Below are 22,453 nucleotides of genomic sequence, written 5' to 3' on the forward strand. Positions count from 1 at the left end.
CTAGCACTTTTTGAAATGTGAATCCTTATTTTTGAGCGCTTTTCTATCAGGCATGCTTGCGGCGTTGGTATGGAAAACCTCTGCTACGAATACGCTTGTTTGCCCGCCGAGTGTTTGAGTCGGTGCCGAGATATGATACCATTGAGTCAGTGTCAATCCCAAAAGGTGCTGCTATCTTCATAAACCTTTCAAAACAAAGTGCAATCACGGAGACTTACCGGTTTTTGTAGGTCAAGCGTACGATTCGCGTGCCCTCGTTTTTCCCTGGATGAAGCTCCTTCAGGGCCTGCTCCCATTTGGAAATAACGTCACAAATCTGTAAGGAAAAGTCAAACAATTTACCAATTAAAGCAAACAACCACCAGGCTCTCTAATAAGGGCGGCAACATCAGTGGCTGTAGGCGACCTCCTTGTGTTGCTGCTAACCGTACAAACTACGTGTAATCATGTGGGCAAATAGAGCGACTGTACGTTTTTCTTTACACTTTCTCATGCACTCCACATCATTAACTTAACATACAAAAATGCATTGTTAAATTCAATTGAACATGTCTCCATATTGTGTTGTCTCCTTTTTGCACTTTTGAGTACGGAGCCCCTAAAGGGACATGGAGGAAATGTTTTTATTTATTTATTTATTTATTTTTTTTTTTAGACATGTATCTCGTGTGCACGAGATACTTTTTATAGTTATAAAAAATAAAAATAAAATGTATAATTTTTTTTTTTTAGACATGTATCTTGTGCGCAAAAATAACGCCTAAAAATAAAAAAATAAAATGTATAATTTTTTTTTTTTTAGACATGTATCTTGTGCGCACGAGATACTTTTTATAGTTATAAAAAATAAAAATAAAATGTATAATTTTTTTTTTTTTTTAGACATGTTTCTTGTGTGCACAAGATACTTTTTATAGTTATAAAAAATTAAAATAAAATGTATAATTTTTTATTTTTTTTAGACATGTATCTTGTGCGCAAAAATAACGCCTAAAAATAAAAAAATAAAATGTATAATTTTTATTTATTTTTTTAGACATGTATCTTGTGCGCACAAGATACTTTTTATAGTTATAAAAAATAAAAATAAAATGTATAATTTTTTTTTTTTTTTAGACATGTATCTTGTGCGCAAAAATTACGCCTAAAAAAAAATAAAAAAATAAATAAAATGTATAATTTTTTTTTTTTTAGACATGTATCTTGTGCGCACGAGATACTTTTTATAGTTATAAAAAATAAAAATAAAATGTATAATTTTTTTTTTTTTTTAGACATGTATCTTGTGCGCAAAAATAACGCCTAAAAATAAAAAAATAAAATGTATATATTTTTTTTTTTTAGACATGTATCTTGTGCGCACGAGATACTTTTTATAGTTATAAAAAATAAAAATAAAATGTATAATTTTTTTTTTTTTAGACATGTTTCTTGTGTGCACAAGATACTTTTTATAGTTATAAAAAATAAAAATAAAATGTATAATTTTTTATTTTTTTTAGACATGTATCTTGTGCGCAAAAATAACGCCTAAAAATAAAAAAATAAAATGTATAATTTTTATTTATTTTTTTAGACATGTATCTTGTGCGCACAAGATACTTTTTATAGTTATAAAAAATAAAAATAAAATGTATAATTTTTTTTTTTTTAGACATGTATCTTGTGCGCAAAAATTACGCCTAAAAAAAAATAAAAAAATAAATAAAATGTATAATTTTTTTTTTTTTAGACATGTATCTTGTGCGCACGAGATACTTTTTATAGTTATAAAAAATAAAAATAAAATGTATAATTTTTTTTTTTTTTTAGACATGTTTCTTGTGTGCACAAGATACTTTTTATAGTTATAAAAAATAAAAATAAAATGTATAATTTTTTTTTTTTAGACATGTATCTTGTGCGCAAAAATAACGCTTAAAAATAAAAAAATAAAATGTATAATTTTTTTTTTTTAGACATGTATCTTGTGCGCACGAGATACTTTTTATAGTTATAAAAAATAAAAATAAAATGTATAATTTTTTTTTTTTTTTAGACATGTTTCTTGTGTGCACAAGATACTTTTTATAGTTATAAAAAATAAAAATAAAATGTATAATTTTTTATTTTTTTTAGACATGTATCTTGTGCGCAAAAATAACGCCTAAAAATAAAAAAATAAAATGTATAATTTTTATTTATTTTTTTAGACATGTATCTTGTGCACACAAGATACTTTTTATAGTTATAAAAAATAAAAATAAAATGTATAATTTTTTTTTTTTTTAGACATGTATCTTGTGCGCAAAAATTACGCCTAAAAAAAAATAAAAAAATAAATAAAATGTATAATTTTTTTTTTTTTTTAGACATGTATCTTGTGCGCACGAGATACTTTTTATAGTTATAAAAAATAAAAATAAAATGTATAATTTTTTTTTTTTTTTAGACATGCTTCTTGTGTGCACAAGATACTTTTTATAGTTATAAAAAATAAAAATAAAATGTATAATTTTTTATTTTTTTTAGACATGTATCTTGTGCGCAAAAATTACGCCTGAAAAATAACAAAATAAAATGTATAATTTTTTTTTTTTTAGACATGTATCTTGTGCGCACGAGATACTTTTTATAGTTATAAAAAATAAAAATAAAATGTATAATTTTTTTTTTTTTAGACATGTATCTTGTGCGCAAAAATTACGTCTGAAAAAAAATAAAAATAAAATAAAATGTATAATTTTTTTTTTTTAGACATGTATCTTGTGCGCACAAGATACTTTTTTTAGTTATAAAAAATAAAAATAAAATGTATAATTTTTTTTTTTTTTAGACATGTATCTTGTGCGCACAAGATACTTTTTATAGTTATAAAAAATAAAAATAAAATGTATAATTTTTTTTTAATTTTTTTAGACATGTATCTTGTGTGCAGGAGATACTTTTTATAGTTATAAAAAATAAAAATAAAATGTATTTTTTTTTTTTTTTTTAGACATGTATCTTGTGCGCAAAAATAACGCCTAAAAATAAAAAAATAAAATGTATAATTTTTTTTTTAGACATGTATCTTGTGCGCACGAGATACTTTTTATAGTTATAAAAAATAAAAATAAAATGTATAATTTTTATTTTTTTTTTAGACATGTATCTTGTGTGCACGAGATACTTTTTATAGTTATAAAAAATAAAAATAAAATGTATAATTTTTTTATTTTTTTTAAACATGTATCTTGTGCGCAAAAATTACGCCTAAAAAAAAAAAAATAAATAAATAAAATGTATACATTTTTTTTTTTTAGACATGTATCTTGTGCGCACGAGATACTTTTTGTAGTTATAAAAAATAAAAATAAAATGTATAATTTTTAAAAAAATTTTTTAGACATGTATCTTGTGTGCACGAGATACTTTTTATAGTTATAAAAAATAAAAATAAAATGTATAATTTTTTTTTTTTTTTAGACATGTATCTTGTGCGCAACAATTACGCCTAAAAAAAATAAAAAAAAATGTTTAATTTTTTTTTTTTTAGACATTTATTTTGTGCGCGCGAGATACTTTTTATAGTTATAAAAAATAAAAATAAAATGTATAATTTTTTTTTTTTAGACATGTATCTTGTGCGCAAAAATTACGCCTAAAATAAAAAAATAAAACAATTTTTTTTTTTTTTTTTTAGACATGTATCTCGTGCGCGCGAGATACTTTTTATAGTTATAAAAAATAAAAATAAAATGTATAATTTTTTTTTTTTTTTTTAGACATGTATCTTGTGTGCACGAGATACTTTTTATAGTTATAAAAAATAAAAATAAAATGTATAATTTTTTTATTTTTTTTTAGACATGTATCTTGTGCGCAAAAATTACGCTTAAAAATAATAATAAAATAAAATAAAATATATAATTTTTTTTTTTTTTTAGACATGTATCTTGTGTGCACGAGATACTTTTTATAGTTATAAAAAATAAAAATAAAATGTATAATTTTTTTATTTTTTTTTAGACATGTATCTTGTGCGCAAAAATTACGCCAAAAAAATAAATAAAAATAAAATAAAATATATAATTATTATTTTTTTTTAGACATGTATCTTGTGCGCACGAGATACTTTTTATAGTTATAAAAAATAAAAATAAAATGTATAATTTTTTTTTTTTTTTTAGACTTGTATCTTGTGCGCAAAAATTACGCCTAAAATAAAAAAATAAAATGTATAAAAATTTTTTTTTTAAACATGTATCTTGTGCGCACAAGATACTTTTTATAGTTATAAAAAATAAAAATAAAATGTATAATTTTTTTTTTTTTTAGACATGTATCTTGTGTGCACGAGATACTTTTTATAGTTATAAAAAATAAAAATAAAATGTATATATATTTTTTTTTAGACATGTATCTTGTGCGCAAAAATTACGCCTGAAAAAAAATGAAAATAAAATAAAATGTATAATTTTTTTTTTTTTAGACATGTATCTTGTGCGCACAAGATACTTTTTATAGTTATAAAAAATAAAAATAAAATGTATAATTTTTTTTTTTTTTTTTAGACATGTATCTTGTGTGCACGAGATACTTTTTATAGTTATAAAAAATAAAAATAAAATGTATAATTTTTTTTTTTAGACATGTATCTTGTGCGCAAAAATTACGCCTAAAAAAAAAAATAAAAAAATAAAATGTATAATTTTTTTTTTTTAGACATGTATTTTGTGCACACGAGATACTTTTTATAGTTATAAAAAATAAAAATAAAATGTATAATTTTTATTTTTTTTTAGACATGTATCTTTTACGCAAAAATTACGCCAAAAAAATAAAAAATAAATAAATAAAATGTATAATTTTTTTTTTTTTTTTAGACATGTATCTTGTGCGCACGAGATACTTTTTATAGTTATAAAAAATAAAAATAAAATGTATAATTTTTTTATTTTTTTTAGACATGTATCTTGTGCGCAAAAATTACCCCTAAAAAATAAAAATAAAAGAATAAAACTTTTTTTTATTTTTTTTTATTTTTAGACATGCATGTCGTGCGCTTAGAGAAACTCTCGTGCGCACGAATTGCATGTCTAAAAAAAAAATAATACTTTTTTTTTTTAAACATTTTTTTAGACATGTATCTCGTGTGCACAAGAACGTTTCTCGTGCGCACAAGATACATGTTTAAAAAAATAAAAAATAAAAATTATAAAAATGTTTTTAATGTTTTTCCCCCCATGTCCCTTTAGGGTCTCCGTATTTGAGGACCCTTTTGAGGATGTTTTTTTTTTCTTATAGATTAAAACATTTTAAAATTTAATGTTTTCCATTTAAAAATGAAAATTGTTAGTTAAATATTAAAATAAATTCTGTCTTTTTTTTCAATGTTTGAACAAATTACTAATTATTTTTTCTTTAAATATTTTACTGTATAAGAATTCTACAATAAAAAGTCTGACTTATTTTGTCATTACATTGCATATTATTGCACATGAAGAAATTATACTTTTCTCTGCTAAATTTACTTGATTTTTTAAATTATATTTTAAAAGAAAAAGTAATCGTAAAAATTCACGACTATTAATTTATTCATTAATAAAAAATTAAAAGTCTTACATTCAAAAAGTAAAATTTTTTGTTAAATATTTTCAAACATTTCACAAATTTTGGACTTTTTCTTCATTTTTATTTTTCATTTATTTATTTATTTATTTCAGGCAATGACATAAAAAAGTACAAAGTTGACAACACATAATAATATAAATTAATATAGTGCAAAAGGTAATGTACAGTATGTAACTTTAACAATTAGCGTGAGTGATAATCTAACAACATACTAATACTGCAGTATTGTGTATTTTTGTTTTTCGTTTACCACCACAATAGTTGAGATGACTCTGAGGTGTACGGTTGAAAAATGGACTCAAAAAGTTAGCATGTGTCAATACCAAGTTGGGATTCTGAGGTGTACGGCGGCAAAATTGGCTAAAAAGTTAGCAGCATGCTAACAGTAAACATATGTCAGGTACAAAGTTATATCACTGGGGCAAAATTGGCTGATGCTAACTCTAGTATGGTAACAGTTAACATATGCCAAACACCAACGTATATGACTCTCAGGTAAACAGCGGCAAATTTGGTTAAAAAAAAAGGTTAGCATGCTAACAATAGCATGATACAGTTATGAGTTGTACTGCGGTAAAACTGGCACAAAAAAAAAGTTAGCATGCTAATGTTAGCATGCTTAGATTAGCATGATACAGTTAGCATATGCCAAATACCAAGTTCTATGACTATGAGTTGCACTGCGGTAAAACTGGCTAAAAAAATAAATAAAATGTTAGCATGCTAACATTAGCATGATGCAGTTAGCATATGCCAAATACCAAGTTCTATGACTTTGAGTTGCACTGCGGTAAAACTGGCTAAATAAAATTGTTAGCATGCTAACATTAACATTATACAGTTAGCATGATTATTGTTCTATGATTATGAGTTGTAATGCGGTAGACATGGCTAAAAAAATGTTAGCATGCTAATATTAACATGATACAGTTAGCATATGCCAAATACCAAGTTCTATGACTATGAGTTATACTGCGATAAAACTGGCTAAAAAATATAAAAATGTTAGCATGCTAATGTTAGCATGCTAACATTAGCATTATACAGTTAGCATATGCCAAATACCAAGTTCTATGATTATGAGTTGTAGTGCGGTAAAACTGGCTAAAAAAAAAAAATGTTAGCATTCTAGTATTAGCATGATACAGTTAGCATATGCCAAATACCAAGTTCTATGACTATGAGTTGTACTGCGATAAAACTGGCTAAAAAAATATAAAAATGTTAGCATGCTAATGTTAGCATGCTAATATTAACATGATACAGTTAGCATATGCCAAATACCAAGTTCTATGACTATGAGTTGTACTGCGATAAAACTGGCTAAACAAATATAAAAATGTTAGCATGCTAATGTTTGCATGCTAACATTAGCATGATACAGTTAGCTTGTGCCAAATACCAAGTTCTAGTACTATGAGTTGTACTGCGGAAAAACTGGCTAAAAAAAAAATGTTAGCATGCTTATGTTAGCATGCTAACATTAACATTATACAGTTAGCATATGCCAAATACCAAGTTCTATGATTATGAGTTGTAATGCGGTAAAACTGGCTAAAAAAAAAATATTAGCATGCTAATATTAGCATGATGCAGTTAGCATATTCCAAATACCAAGTTCTATGACTATGAGTTGTACTGCGATAAAACTGGTTAAAAAAATATAAAAATGTTAGCATGCTAATGTTAGCATGCTAACATTAGCATGATACAGTTAGCATATGCCAAATACCAAGTTCTATGACTATGAGTTGTACTGCCGTAGTACTGGCAAAAAAAAAAATGTTAGCATGCTAATGTTAGCATGCTAACATTAGCATGATACAGTTAGCATATGCCAAATACCAAGTTCTATGACTATGAGTTGTACTGCGGTAAAACTGGCTAAAAATTTTTTTTAGCATGCTTACATTAGCATTATACAGTTAGCATATGCCAAATACCAAATTCTATGACTATGAGTTGTAATGCGGTAAAACTGGCTAAAAAAAAAAAGTTAACATGCTAATATTAGCATGATACAGTTAGCATATGCCAAATACCAAGTTCTATGACTATGAGTTGTACTGTGATAAAACTGGCTAAAAAAATATAAAAATGTTAGCATGCTAACATTAGCATGATACAGTTAGCATATGCCAAATACCAAGTTCTATGACTATGAGTTGTACTGTGGTAAAACTGGCTAAAAAAAAATGTTAGCATGCTTATGTTAGCATGCTAATTTTAGCATGCTAACATTAGCATGATACAGTTAGCATATGCCAAATACCAAGTACTATGACTATGAGTTGTACTGCCGTAATACTGGCAAAAAAAAAATGTTAGCATGCTAATGTTAGCAGGCTAAAATTAGCATAATACAGTTAGCATATGCCAAATACCAAGTTTTATGACTATGAGTTGTACTGCGGTAAAATTGGCTAAAAACAAATTAAAAATGTTAGCATGCTAATGTTAGCATGCTTATGTTAGCATAGCATTAGTTACCATGAATTATTCCAGTTTGGTAGAATAAAAAATAAAATGAGCAAAAGTAGGATAGAATCCCTCAAAAGTGAAGTTCTATGCTGGTCCTGATGAAGAAGTGGTGGACTAGTGTGGTCTACCAGGTGAGCTTTGAAGAGACGCACCTTAACAGACGGTAGCAGAGAATGTTCCAGATCTTCTCCAGAGGGGTCGTCAGTGAAGAGAGCGAAGCCTGACAGCTGAGGTGACCTCATGTGGATCTTGTGGGTCAGCGTGTTGAGGAACTCCTCCACCGTGGTGGAACCATCGAAACCCACAACCTGTGTAAAGACATACATATGTCATCTTTAATGTTGGATGTTGGACATGTTACCTGGTAGGTGTTGTTCATTAAGTGCACTTTAATGTTGGATGTTGGACATGTTATCTGGTAGGTGCTGTTCATGAAGTGCACTTTAATGTTGGATGTTGGACATGTTACCTGGTAGGTGTTGTTCATTAAGTGCACTCTAATGTTTGATGTTGGACATGTTACCTGGTAGGTGTTGTTCATAAAGTGCACTTTAATGTTGGATGTTGGACATGTTACCTGGTAGGTGTTGTTCATAAAGTGCACTTTAATGTTGGATGTTGGACATGTTACCTGGTAGGTGCTGTTCATGAAGTGCACTTTAATGTTGGATGTTGGACATGTTACCTGGTAGGTGCTGTTCATGAAGTGCACTTTAATGTTGGATGTTGGACATGTTACCTGGTAGGTGTTGTTCATGAAGTGCACTTTAATGTTGGATGTTGGACATGTTACCTGGTAGGTGTTGTTCATAAAGTGCACTTTAATGTTGGATGTTGGACATGTTACCTGGTAGGTGTTGTTCATGAAGTGCACTTTAATGTTGGATGTTTGACATGATACCTGGTAGGTGTTGTTCATAAAGTGCACTTGGATGTTGGATATGTTACTTGGTAAGTGTTGTCTATTAAGTGCACTTTAATGTTTGATGTTGGATGTTACCTGGTAGGTGTTGTTCATAAAGTGCACTTTAATGTTGGATGTTGTACATGTTACCTAGTGTGTTGTTCATAAAGTGCACTTCAATGTTGGATGTTGGACATGTTACCTGGTAGGTGTTGTTCATAAAGTGCCTTTAATGGTGGATGTTGGACATGTTACCTGGTAGGTGTTGTTCATAAAGTGCACTTTAATGTTGGATGTTGGACATGTTACCTAGTAGGTATTGTTCATAAAGTGCACTTTAATGTTGTATGTTCGACATGTCACCTGGTAGGTGTTGTTCATAAAGGGCACTTTAATGTTGGATGTTAGACATGTCACCTGGTAGGTGTTGTTTATGAAGTGCACTTTAATGTTGGATGGTGGATATGTTACTTGATAAGTGTTGTCTATTAAGTGCACTTTAATGTTTGATGTTGGATGTTACCTGGTAGGTGTTGTTCATAAAGTGCACTTCAATGTTGGATGTTGGACATGTTACCTGGTAGGTGTTGTTCATAAAGTGCACTTCAATGTTGGATGTTGTACATGTTACCTGGTAGGTGTTGTTTATAAAGTGCACTTTAATGTTGGATGTTGGACATGTTAACTGGTAGGTGTTGTTCATAAAGTGCACTTTAATGTTGGATGTTGGACATGTTACCTGGTAGGTGTTGTTCATAAAGTGCACTTTAATGTTGGATGTTGGATATGTTACTTGGTAAGTGTTGTCTATTAAGTGCACTTTAATGTTTGATGTTGGATGTTACATGGTAGTTGTTGTTCATAAAGTGCACTTTAATGTTGGATGTTGGATATGTTACCTGATAGGTGTTGTTCATAAAGTGCACTTTAATGTTGGATGTTGGATATGTTACTTGGTAAGTGTTGTCTATTAAGTGCACTTTAATGTTTGATGTTGGATGTTACCTGGTAGGTGTTGTTCATAAGGTGCACTTTAATGTTGGATGTTGTACATGTTACCTGGTAGGTGTTGTTCATAAAGTGCACTTTAATGTTGGATGTTGGACATGTTACCTGGTAGGTGTTGTTCTTGAAGTGCACTTTAATGTTGGATGTTGGACATGTTACCTGGTAGGTGTTGTTCTTGAAGTGCACTTTAATGTTGGATGTTGGACATGTTACCTGGTAGGTGTTGTTCTTGAAGTGCACTTTAATGTTGGATGTTGGACATGTTACCTGGTAGGTGTTGTTCATAAAGTGCACTTTAATGTTGGATGTTGGACATGTTACCTGGTAGGTGTTGTTCATAAAGTGCACTTTAATGTTGGATGTTGGACATGTTACCTGGTAGGTGTTGTTCATAAAGTGCACTTTAATGTTGGATGTTGGATATGTTACTTGGTAAGTGTTGTCTATTAAGTGCACTTTAATGTTTGATGTTGGATGTTACCTGGTAGGTCTTGTTCATAAAGTGCACTTTAATGTTGGATGTTGAATATGTTACTTGGTAAGTGTTGTGCACTTTAATGTTTGATGTTGGATGTTACCTGGTAGTTATTGTTCATAAAGTGCACTTTAATGTTGGATGTTGGACATGTTACCCGGTAGGTGTTGTTCATAAAGTGCACTTTAATGTTGTATGTTGGACATGTCACCTGGTAGGTGCTGTTCATAAAGTGCACTTTAAAGTTGTATGTTGGATATGTTTCCTGGTAGGTGTTGTTCATAAAGTGCACTTTAATGTTGTATGTTGGATATGTCACCTGGTAGGTGTTGTTCATAAAGTGCACTTTAATGTTGGACATGTTACCTGGTAGGTGTTGTTCATAAAGTGCACAGGGATGCTGAAGGGCAGGGAGTGATGGTAGGGGTTCCTCAGAAGGATGGACACGATCTCCATGCGTGAAGGTTTGGCCTCGCGCTCGCCGTTCTGAAGCGTTCTCTCCATGCAGCGCTGACAATACACCGCGTATTTACCCACGTCACTCCTGCAACACCCGGGGAAGAAAGGTTGATTTTTTTAACAATATTTGTTTATAATCAAAGCCGAACAAAGACACAATTTCACTTTTTTTCAACATGAGATTAATAAAAAGTATTTTTCTAAATCTCAATTAAAAGCAGATTTACTTTTATTACTTTTGTAGTCAGTTTTTTGATGGATCCGTGCTTTATTGATCAGCATTATTCCCCCCAAAAAACGGCATCATAACTTAATTTTGCTCACTTCTTAACAACCTTTAGGACAAAGGTGTGAGTGACAGGAAGAGAAGCTCTGACTATCTTAGCGCCAGCTGTTGGTTTTCCACGTGATTCCGTATATAAGACTTTTGTGAGAGGGTTGGCGGGAGACACCACTCGCTCTCTGTTACTGGTGTGTGTGTGTGTGTGTGTGTGTGTGTGTGTCTGTGTGTGTGTGAGTGACAGGAAGAGAAGCTCTGACTCGCTTAGGGTCACCTCTTGGTTTTCCAACTTTAAATATAAGACTCTCTGTTCAGTGGGATGGTGGGAGACCCCACTCACTCTCACTTATTGTGTCACCAGTGTGTGTGAGCGACAGGAAGAAAAGCTCCGACTCGCTTAGCGTCACCTGTTGGTTTTTCATGTATCAAACCCTAGACCCCTAATAAAATACTCTCTGTTCAGCGGGATGGTGGGAGACCCCACTCCCTCACTTACTGTGTCACTGCTGTGTGTGAACGACATAAAGAAAAGCTCTGACTTTTTTAGTGTCAACTGTTGGTTTTCCATGTATCAAACCTTAGACTCCTAATAGAAGACTCTCTGGTCAGCGGGATGGTGGGAGACCCCACTCACTCACTTACCGTGTCACTGGTGTATGTGAGCGACAGGAAGAAAAGCTCCGACTCGCTTAGCGTCACCTGTTGGTTTTTCATGTATCAAACCTTAGACTCCTAATAGAAGACTCTCTGGTCAGCGGGATGGTGGGAGACCCCACTCACTCACTTACCGTGTCACTGGTGTGTGTGAGCGACAGGAAGAAAAGCTCTGACTCGCTTTGTGTCACCTCTTGGTTTTCCAACTTTAAATATAAGACTCTCTGTTCAGCGGGATGGTGGGAGACCCCACTCACTCACTGATTGTGTCACTAGTGTGTGTGAGCGACAGGAAGAAAAGCTCCGACTCACTTAGTGTCACCTCTTGGTTTTCCAACACTAAATATAAGACTCTCTGGTCAGCGGGATGTCGGGAGACCCCACTCACTCTTTTACCGTGTCACTGGTGTGTGTGAGCAACAGGAAGAAAAGCTCAGACTCACTTGGCGTCAACTGTTGGTTTTCCATGTATCAAACCCTAGACTCCTAATATAAGACTCTCTGGTCAGCGGGATGGCGGGAGACTCTACTCCCTCACTTACCGTGTCACTAATGTGTGTCTGAGCGACAGGAAGAAAAGCTCCGACTCGCTTAGTGTCAACTGTTGGTTTTCCATGTATCAAACCTTAGACTCCTAATAAAAGATTTTCTGGTCAGCGGGATGGCGGGAGACCCCACTCTCTCAATTACCGTGTCACTAGTGTGTGTGAGCGACAGGAAGAAAAACTCTGACACGCTCAGCGTCAACTGTTGGTTTTTCTTGTATCAAAATGTAGACTCCTAATAAAATACTCTCTGGTCAGCGGGATGGCGGGAGACACCACTCACTCACTCTGTGTCATTTGTGTGTGTGTGTGTGTGTGTGTGTGTGTGTGTGTGTGTGTGTGTGTGTGTGTGTGTGTGTGTGTGTGTGTGTGTGTGTGAGTGACAGGAAGAAAAACCCTGACTCTGTCGAGGTTTCTACCTATTCTCTGGTCAGCAGGATGGTGGGAGACCCCACTCCCTCACTTTCCGTGTCACTGGTGTGTGTGTGAGCGACAGGAAGAAAAGCTCTGACTCGCTTACCGTCACCTGTTGGTTTTTCATGTCTTAGACTCCAATACAAGACTCTCTGGTCAGCGGGATGGCGGGAGACCCCATTCACTCACTTACCGTGTCACTAGTGTGTGTGAGTGACAGAAAGAAAAGCTCCGACTCGTTTAGCGTCAACTGTTGGTTTTCCATGTATCAAACCTTAGACTCCTTATGAAAGACTATCTGGTCAGCAAGATGGTGGGAGACCCCACTCCCTCACTTACTGTGTCACTGCTGTGTGTGAGCGACAGAAAGAAAAGCTCTGACTTGCTTAGTGTCAACTGATGGTTTTCCATGTATCAAACCTTAGACTCCTAATAAAAGACTCTCTGGTCAGCGGGATGGCGGGAGACCCCACTCACTCACTTACGGTGTCACTAGTGTGTGTGTGAGCGACAGGAAGAAAAGTTCCGACTCGCTTAGCGTCAACTGTTGGTTTTCCATGTATCAAACCTTAGACTCCTAATAAAATACTCTCTGGTCAACGGGATGGTGGGAGACCCCACTCACTCAATTACCGTGTCACTAATGTGTGTGAGCGACAAGAAGAAAAGCTCTGACACGCTTAGCGTCAACTGTTGGTTTTCTATGTATTAAACCCTACACTCCTAATAAAGGATTCTCTGGTCAGCAGGATGGTGGGATACCCCACTCCCTCACTTTCCGTGTCACTGGTGTGTGTGAGCGACAGGAAGAAAAGCTCTGACTCGCTTACCGTCACCTGTTGGTTTTTCATGTCTTAGACTCCAATACAAGACTCTCTGGTCAGCGGGGTGGCGGGAGACCCCATTCACTCACTTACCGTGTCACTAGTGTGTGTGAGTGACAGAAAGAAAAGCTCAGACTCGTTTAGCGTCAACTGTTGGTTTTCCATGTATCAAACCTTAGACTCCTTATGAAAGACTCTCTGGTCAGCGGGATGGCGGGAGACCCCACTTCCTTTACTCACCGTGTCACTGGTGTGTGTGTGAGTGACAGGAAGAAAAGCTCCGACTCGCTTAGCGTCACCTGTTGGTTTTACATGTATCAAACCTTAGACTCCTTATGAAAGACTATCTGGTCAGCAAGATGGTGGGAGACCCCACTCCCTCACTTACCGTGTCACTGGTGTGTGTGTGAACGACAGGAAGAAAAGCTCTGACTCGCTTAGCGTCACCTGTTGGTTTTCCATGTATCAAACCTTAGACTCCTAATAGAAGACTCTCTGGTCAGCGGGATGGTGGGAGACCCCACTCACTCACTTACCATGTCACTGCTGTGTGTGAGCGACAGGAAGAAAAGCTCCGACTCGCTTAGCGTCACCTGTTGGTTTTTCATGTATCAAACCCTAGATTCCTAATAACATACTCTCTGTTCAGCGGGATGGTGGGAGACCCCACTCCCTCACTTACTGTGTCACTGCTGTGTGTGAGCGACAGAAAGAAAAGCTCCGACTCGCTTAGCGTCAACTGTTGGTTTTCCATGTATTAAACCCTAGACTCCTAATAAAAGATTCTCTGGTCAGCGGGATGGCGGGAGACCCCACTCCCACACCAATTGTATCACTGGTGTGTCTGAGCGACAGGAAGAAAAGCTCCGACTCGCTTAGCGTCAACTGTTGGTTTTCCATGTATCAAACCTCAGACTCCTAATAAAGACTCTCTGGTCAGCGGGATGGCGGGAGACCCCACTCACTCACTTACGGTGTCACTAGTGTGTGTGAGCGACAGGAAGAAAAGCTCCGACTCGCTTAGTGTCACCTCTTGGTTTTCCAACACTAAATATAAGACTCTCTGGTCAGCGGGATGTCGGGAGACCCCACTCACTCGTTTGCCGTGTCACTGGTGTGTGTGAGCGACAGGAAGAAAAGCTCAGACTTGCTTGGCGTCAACTGTTGGTTTTCCATGTATCAAACCTTAGACTGCTAATAAAAGATTCTCTGGTCGGCGGGATGGTGGGAGACCCCACTCACTCACTTACCGTTTCACTGGTGTGTGTGAGCGACAGGAAGAAAAGCTCCGACTTGCTTAGCGTCAACTGTTGGTTTTCCATGTATCAAACCCTAGATTCCTCAAAAAAGACTCTCTGGTCAGCAGGATGGTGGGAGACCCCACTCACTCACTTACCGTTTCACTGGTGTGTGTGAGCGACAGGAAGAAAAGCTCCGACTCGCTTAGCGTCACCTGTTGGTTTTTCATGTATCAAACCCTAGACTCCTAATAACATACTCTCTGTTCAGCGGGATGGTGGGAGACCCCACTCACTCACTTACTGTGTCATTAGTGTGTGTGTGAGCGACAGGAAGAAAAGTTCCGACTTGCTTAGCGTCAACTGTTGGTTTTCCATGTATCAAACCTTAGACTCCTAATAAAAGACTCTCTGGTCAGCGGGATGGCGGGAGACCCCACTCACTCACTTACGGTGTCACTAGTGTGTGTGAGCGACAGAAAGAAAAGCTCTGACTTGTTTAGTGTAAACTGATGGTTTTCCATGTATCAAACCCTAGACTCCTAATAAAAGACTCTCTGGTCAGCGGGATGGCGGGAGACCCCACTCACTCACTTACGGTGTCACTAGTGTGTGTGAGCGACAGGAAGAAAAGCTCCGACTCGCTTAGTGTCACCTCTTGGTTTTCCAACACTAAATATAAGACTCTCTGGTCAGCGGGATGGCGGGAGACACCACTCATTCTTTTACCGTGTCACTGGTGTGTGTGAGCGACAGGAAGAAAAGCTCCGACTCGCTTAGTGTCACCTCTTGGTTTTCCAACACTAAATATAAGACTCTCTGGTCAGCGGGATGGCGGGAGACCCCACTCATTCTTTTACCGTGTCACTGGTGTGTGTGAGCGACAGGAAGAAAAGCTCAGACTCGCTTTGCGTCAACTGTTGGTTTTTCATGTATCAAACCTTAGACTCTTAATAAAGACTCTCTGGTCAGTGGGATGGCGGGAGACACCACTCCGTTACTTAACCTGTCACTAGTGTGTGTGAGCGACGGGAAGAAAAGCTCCGACTCGCTTAGCGTCAACTGTTGGTTTTCCATGTATCAAACCCTAGACTCCTAATAAAAGACTCTCTGGTCAGCGGGATGGCGGGAGACCCCACTCACTCACTTACGGTGTCACTAGTGTGTGTGAGCGACAGGAAGAAAAGCTCCGACTCGCTTAGTGTCACCTCGTGGTTTTCCAACACTAAATATAAGACTCTCTGGTCAGCAGGATGGTGGGGGACCCCACTTCCTCACTTTCCGTGTCACTGGTGTGTGTGAGCGACAGGAAGAAAAGCTCTGACTCGCTTACCGTCACCTGTTGGTTTTTCATGTCTTAGACTCCAATACAAGACTCTCTGGTCAGCGGGATGGCGGGAGACCCCATTCACTCACTTACCGTGTCACTAATGTGTGTGAGTGACAGAAAGAAAAGCTACGACTCGCTTAGCGTCACCTGTTGGTTTTTCATGTATCAAACTCTATAGACTCCTAATAAAATACTCTCTGTTCAGCGGGATGGTGGGAGACCCCAGTCCCTCACTTACTGTGTCACTGCTGTGTGTGAGCGACAGAAAGAAAAGCTCCGACTCGCTTAGCGTCAACTGTTGGTTTTCAATGTATCAAACCTTAGACTTCTAATAAAAGACTCTCTGGTCAGTGGGATGGCGGGAGACCCCACTTTCACACCAATTGTGTCACTGGTGTGTGTGAGCGACAGGAAGAAAAGCTCCGACTCGCTTAACGTCAACTGTTGGTTTTCCATGTATCAAACCTTAGACTCCTAATAAAAGACTCTCTGGTCAGCGGAATGGCAAGAGACACCACTCTGTCACTTAACCTGCCACTAGTGTGTGTGAGCGAGAGGAAGAAAAGCTCTGACTCGCTTAATGTCAACTGTTGGTTTTCCATGTATCAAACCTTAGACTCCTAATAAAAGACTCTCTGGTCAGCGGAATGGCAAGAGACACCACTCTGTCACTTAACCTGCCACTAGTGTGTGTGAGCGAGAGGAAGAAAAGCTCTGACTCGCTTAGCGTCAACTGTTGGTTTTTCATGTATCAAACCTTACACTCCTAATAAAAGACTCTCTGGTCAGCGGGATGGCGTGAGACCCCATTCACTCACTTACCGTGTCACTAGTGTGTGTGAGTGACAGAAAGAAAAGCTTCGACTCGCTTAGCGTCAACTGTTGGTTTTCCATGTATCAAACCTTAGACTCCTTATGAAAGACTATCTGGTCAGCAAGATGGTGGGAGACCCCACTCCCTCACTTACCGTGTCACTGGTGTGTATGTGAACGACAGGAAGAAAAGCTCTGACTCGCTTAGTGTCACCTCTTGGTTTTCCATGTATCAAACCTTAGACTCCTAATAAAAGACTCTCTGGTCAGCGGAATGGCAAGAGACACCACTCCCTCACCTATTGTGTCACTGGTGTGTGTGAGCGACAGGAAGAAAAGCTCCGACTCGCTTAGCGTCAACTGTTGGTTTTCCATGTATCAAACCTCAGACTCCTAATAAAGACTCTCTGGTCAGCGGGATGGCGGTAGACCCTACTCACTCACTTACCGTGTCACTGGTGTGTGTGAGCGACAGGAAGAAAAGCTCCGACTCGCTTACCGTCACCTGTTGGTTTTTCATGTGTTAGACTCCAATACAATACTCTCTGGTCAGCGGGATGGCGTGAGACCCCATTCACTCACTTACCGTGTCACTAGTGTGTGTGAGTGACAGAAAGAAAAGCTCCGACTCGTTTAGCGTCAACTGTTGGTTTTCAATGTATCAAACCTTAGACTCCTTATGAAAGACTCTCTGGTCAGCAAGATAGTGGGAGACCCCACTCCCTCACTTACCGTGTCACTGGTGTGTGTGTGAACGACAGAAAGAAAAGCTCCGACTTGCTTAGCGTCAACTGTTGGTTTTTCATGTATCAAACCCTAGACTCCTAATAAAAGACTCTCTGGTCAGCGGGATGGCGGGAGACCCAACTCCCTCACCTATTGTGTCACTGGTGTGTGTGAGCGACAGGAAGAAAAGCTCCGACTTGCTTAGCGTCAACTGTTGGTTTTCCATGTATCAAACCTTAGACTCCTAAAAAAAGACTCTCTGGTCAGCGGGATGGCGGGAGACACCACTCACTCACTTACTGTGTCACTGCTGTGTGTGAGCAACAGAAAGAAAAGCTCTGACTTGCTTAGTGCTAACTGATGGTTTTCCATGTATCAAACCTTAGACTCCTAATAGAAGACTCTCTGGTCAGCGGGATGGCGGGAGACCCCACTCACTCACTTACCGTGTCACTGGTGTGTGTGAGCGACAGGAAGAAAAGCTCCGACTCGCTTAGCGTCACCTGTTGGTTTTTCATGTATCAAACCTTAGACTCCTAATAAAAGACTCTCTGGTCAGCGGGATGGTGGGAGACCCCACTCACTCAATTACCGTGTCACTAGTGTGTGTGAGCGACAAGAAGAAAAGCTCTGACACGCTTAGCGTCAACTGTTGGTTTTCCATGTATTAAACCCTACACTCCTAATAAAAGATTCTCTGGTCAGCAGGATGGTGGGAGACCCCACTCCCTCACTTTTCGTGTCACTGGTGTGTGTGAGCGACAGGAAGAAAAGCTCTGACTCGCTTACCGTCACCTGTTGGTTTTTCATGTCTTAGACTCCAATACAAGACTCTCTGGTCAGCGGGGTGGCGGGAGACCCCATTCACTCACTAACCGTGTCACTAGTATGTGTGAGTGACAGAAAGAAAAGCTCCGACTCGTTTAGCGTCAACTGTTGGTTTTCCATGTATCAAACCTTAGACTCCTTATGAAGGACTCTCTGGTCAGCGGGATGGTGGAAGACCCCACTCACTCACTTACCGTGTCACTGGTGTGTGTGAGCGACAGGAAGAAAAGCTCCGACTCGCTTAGCGTCACCTGTTGGTTTTTCATGTATCAAACCCTAGACTCCTAATAACATACTCTCTGTTCAGCGGGATGGTGGGAGACCCCACTCCCTCACTTACTGTGTCACTGCTGTGTGTGAGTGACAGAAAGAAAAGCTCTGACTTGCTTAGTGGCAACTGATGGTTTTCCATGTATCAAACCCTAGACTCCTAATAAAAGACTCTCTGGTCAGCGGGATGGCGGTAGACCCCACTCACTCAATTACCGTGTCACTAGTGTGTGTGAGCGACAGGAAGCAAAGCTACGACTCTTTTAGCGTCACCTGTTGGTTTTCCATGTATCAAACCCTAGACTCCTAATAACATACTCTGGTCAGCGGGATGGCGGGAGACCCCACTCCCTCACTTACTGTGTCACTGCTGTGTGTGAGCGACAGAAAGAAAAGCTCTGACTTGCTTAGTGCTAACTGATGGTTTTCCATGTATCAAACCCTAGACTCCTAATAAAAGACTCTCTGGTCAGCGGGATGGCGGGAGACCCCACTCACTCACTTACGGTGTCACTAGTGTGTGTGAGCGACAGGAAGAAAAGCTCCGACTCGCTTAGTGTCACCTCTTGGTTTTCCAACACTAAATATAAGACTCTCTGGTCAGCGGGATGTCGGGAGACCCCACTCACTCTTTTACCGTGTCACTGGTGTGTGTGAGCGACAGGAAGAAAAGCTCAGACTCGCTTTGCGTCAACTGTTGGTTTTTCATGTATCAAACCTTAGACTCTTAATAAAGACTCTCTGGTCAGCGGGATGGCGGGAGACACCACTCCGTTACTTAACCTGTCACTAGTGTGTGTGAGCGATGGGAAGAAAAGCTCCGACTCGCTTACCGTCAACTGTTGGTTTTCCATGTATCAAACCCTAGACTCCTAATAAAAGACTCTCTGGTCAGCGGGATGGTGGGAGACCCCACTCACTCACTTACGGTGTCACTAGTGTGTGTGTGTGAGCGACAGGAAGAAAAGCCCCGACTTGCTTAGCGTCAACTGTTGGTTTTCCATGTATCAAACCCTAGACTCCTAATAAATGACTCTCTGGTCAGCGGGATGGTGGGAGACCCCACTCACTCACTTACCGTGTCACTGGTGTGTGTGAGCGACAGGAAGAAAAGCTCCGACTCGCTTAGCGTCAACTGTTGGTTTTCTATGTATTAAACCCTAGACTCCTAATAAAAGATTCTCTGGTCAGCAGGATGGTGGGAGACCCCACTCCCTCACTTTCCGTGTCACTGGTGTGTGTGAGCGACAGGAAGAAAAGCTCTGACTCGCTTACTGTCACCTGTTGGTTTTTCATGTCTTAGACTCCAATACAAGACTCTCTGGTCAGCGGGATGGCGGGAGACCCCATTCACTCACTTACCGTGTCACTAATGTGTGTGAGTGACAGAAAGAAAAGCTACGACTCGCTTAGCGTCACCTGTTGGTTTTTCACGTATCAAACCCTAGACTCCTAATAAAAGACTCTCTAGTCAGCGGGATGGCGGGAGACCCAACTCTCTCACCTATTGTGTCACTGGTGTGTGTGAGCGACAGGAAGAAAAGCTCCGACTCGCTTAGCGTCAACTCTTGGTTTTTCATGTATCAAATCTTAGACTCCTAATAAAAGACTCTGTGTTCAGCGGAATGGTGGGAGACTCTACTCCCTCACTTACTGTGTCTCTAGTGTGTGTGAGCGACAGGAAGAAAAGCTCCGACCCGCTTAGCGTCAACTCTTGGTTTTTCATGTATCAAACCCTAGACTCCTAATAAAAGACTCTCTGGTCAGCGGGATGGTGGGAGACTCTACTCCCTCACTTACTGTGTCACTAGTTTGTGTGAGCGACAGGAAGAAAAACCCTGACTCTGTGGAGGTGTCCTACCTGGGGTCAGCGTTGCGGTGCAGGTGCTGCCTGAGGTGCCACAGGAAGTGGTGGTGAGGGAGGAAGAGCGCCACACACAGCGACAGCAGCTGCCAGCACTGCCAGGTGACAAGCACACACGTGTTTACTTCCCACTCTTAGAAGCGGCGAGGAGGTGACGTCATGTGACCTGCGTGAGCGAGCGCTCGCGTGGCGTGCGGCGGTTGGTCTGCTTGATGAGCTGACAGTACATCTCGTTGTGCAGCTCCGGGTGCACCAGGCACACCTGCAAGGTGTTCTGTGCCAGCGAGGTGTGGTAGTCCACCGATGGAGACTCCAGCGGCACGTTGATGAAGAGCTGGCAGGACTGCAGAGGAAGAGAGTGACCAGCAGGGGGCAGCACACATGAAGTATGTTCTTCTTATTCTTTATAAGAGAGTGACCAGCAGGGGGCAGCACACATGAAGTATGTTCTTCTTATTCTTTATAAGAGAGTGACCAGCAGGGGGCAGCAGACATAAAGTATGTTCTTCTTATTCTTTATAAGAGAGTGACCAGCAGGGGGCAGCAGACATAAAGTATGTTCTTCTTGTTCTTTATAAGAGAGTGACCAGCAGGGGGCAGCAGACATGAAGTATGTTCTTCTTATTCTTTATAAGAGAGTGACCAGCAGGGGGCAGCACACATGAAGTATGTTATTCTTATTCTTTATAAGAGAGTGTCCAGCAGGGGGCAGCACACATGAAGTATGTTCTTCTTATTCTTTATAAGAGAGTGACCAGCAGGGGGCAGCACACATGAAGTATGTTCTTCTTATTCTTTATAAGAGAGTGACCAGCAGGGGGCAGCAGACATAAAGTATGTTCTTCTTGTTCTTTCTCACCTTGAAGAGTTTGAGAGCCTCAGTCTGCAGAGCTTGGGAGGGTAATGTCGTTAGAGGCGAGGAAAGACCGTCCTTGGTGAAAGTCAGGGCCTCGCTCTTCCACAAGCACGACTCTTAGAGCAACACAACATTGAATAATATTAAATAATAGCATCTTAATAAAATAAAGAGTATAAAAGTATGATAGTGAGTATAAAGGTATGATTGTGAGTATAAAGGTATGAGCATGAAGGTATGATAGTGAGTATAAAGGTGTGATTGTGAGTATAAAGGTATGATTGTGAGTATAAAGGTATAATTGTGTGTATAAAGGTATGATTGTGAGTATAAAGGTATGATTTTGTGTATAAAGGTATGATTGTGAGTATAAAGGTATGATAGTGAGTATAAAGGTATGATTGTGAATATAAAGGTATGATTGTGAGTATAAAGGTATGATTGTGTGTATAAAGGTATGATTGTGAGTATAAAGGTATGAGTATGAAGGTATGATAGTGAGTATAAAGGTATGATAGTGAGTATAAAGGTATTATTGTGAGTATAAAGGTATGATTGTGAGTATAAAGGTGTGATAGTGAGTATAAAGATATGATAGTCAGTATAAAGATATGATAGTTAGTATAAAGGTATGATAGTGAGTATAAAGGTGTGATAGTGAGTATCAAGGTATGATAGTGAGTATAAAGGAGATGATTGTGAGTATAAAGGTTTGATAGTGAGTAAAAAGGTAAGAGTATAAAGGTATGATAGTGTGTATAAAGGTATGATTGTGAGTATAAAGGTATGATTGTGAGTATAAAGGTTTGATAGTGAGTAAAAAGGTAAGAGTATAAAGGTATGATAGTGTGTATAAAGGTATGATTGTGAGTATAAAGGTATGATTGTG

At 38.1% G+C, this 22,453-nt stretch overlaps 1 protein-coding gene across 1 annotated transcript in view; it reads right to left on the bottom strand.

Moving 5' to 3' along the window:
- The window catches only part of plekhh1 (pleckstrin homology domain containing, family H (with MyTH4 domain) member 1), a 169,116-nt gene that overhangs the window by 38,952 nt on the left and 107,711 nt on the right, over positions 1-22,453 (bottom strand). The window contains exons 19-24 of the mRNA XM_072913745.1: positions 21,568-21,680; positions 20,875-21,051; positions 20,706-20,803; positions 10,830-11,007; positions 8,229-8,384; positions 219-316 (exon numbers count right to left, since the gene is read on the bottom strand). Of these exons, the coding sequence (XP_072769846.1) occupies positions 219-316; positions 8,229-8,384; positions 10,830-11,007; positions 20,706-20,803; positions 20,875-21,051; positions 21,568-21,680 (820 nt within the window). The remainder of the gene's footprint in view (positions 1-218; positions 317-8,228; positions 8,385-10,829; positions 11,008-20,705; positions 20,804-20,874; positions 21,052-21,567; positions 21,681-22,453) is intronic.

This window comes from Nerophis lumbriciformis, linkage group LG08 (genome assembly GCF_033978685.3).
Source record: "Nerophis lumbriciformis linkage group LG08, RoL_Nlum_v2.1, whole genome shotgun sequence".
Taxonomy (NCBI): Eukaryota; Metazoa; Chordata; class Actinopteri; order Syngnathiformes; family Syngnathidae; genus Nerophis; species Nerophis lumbriciformis.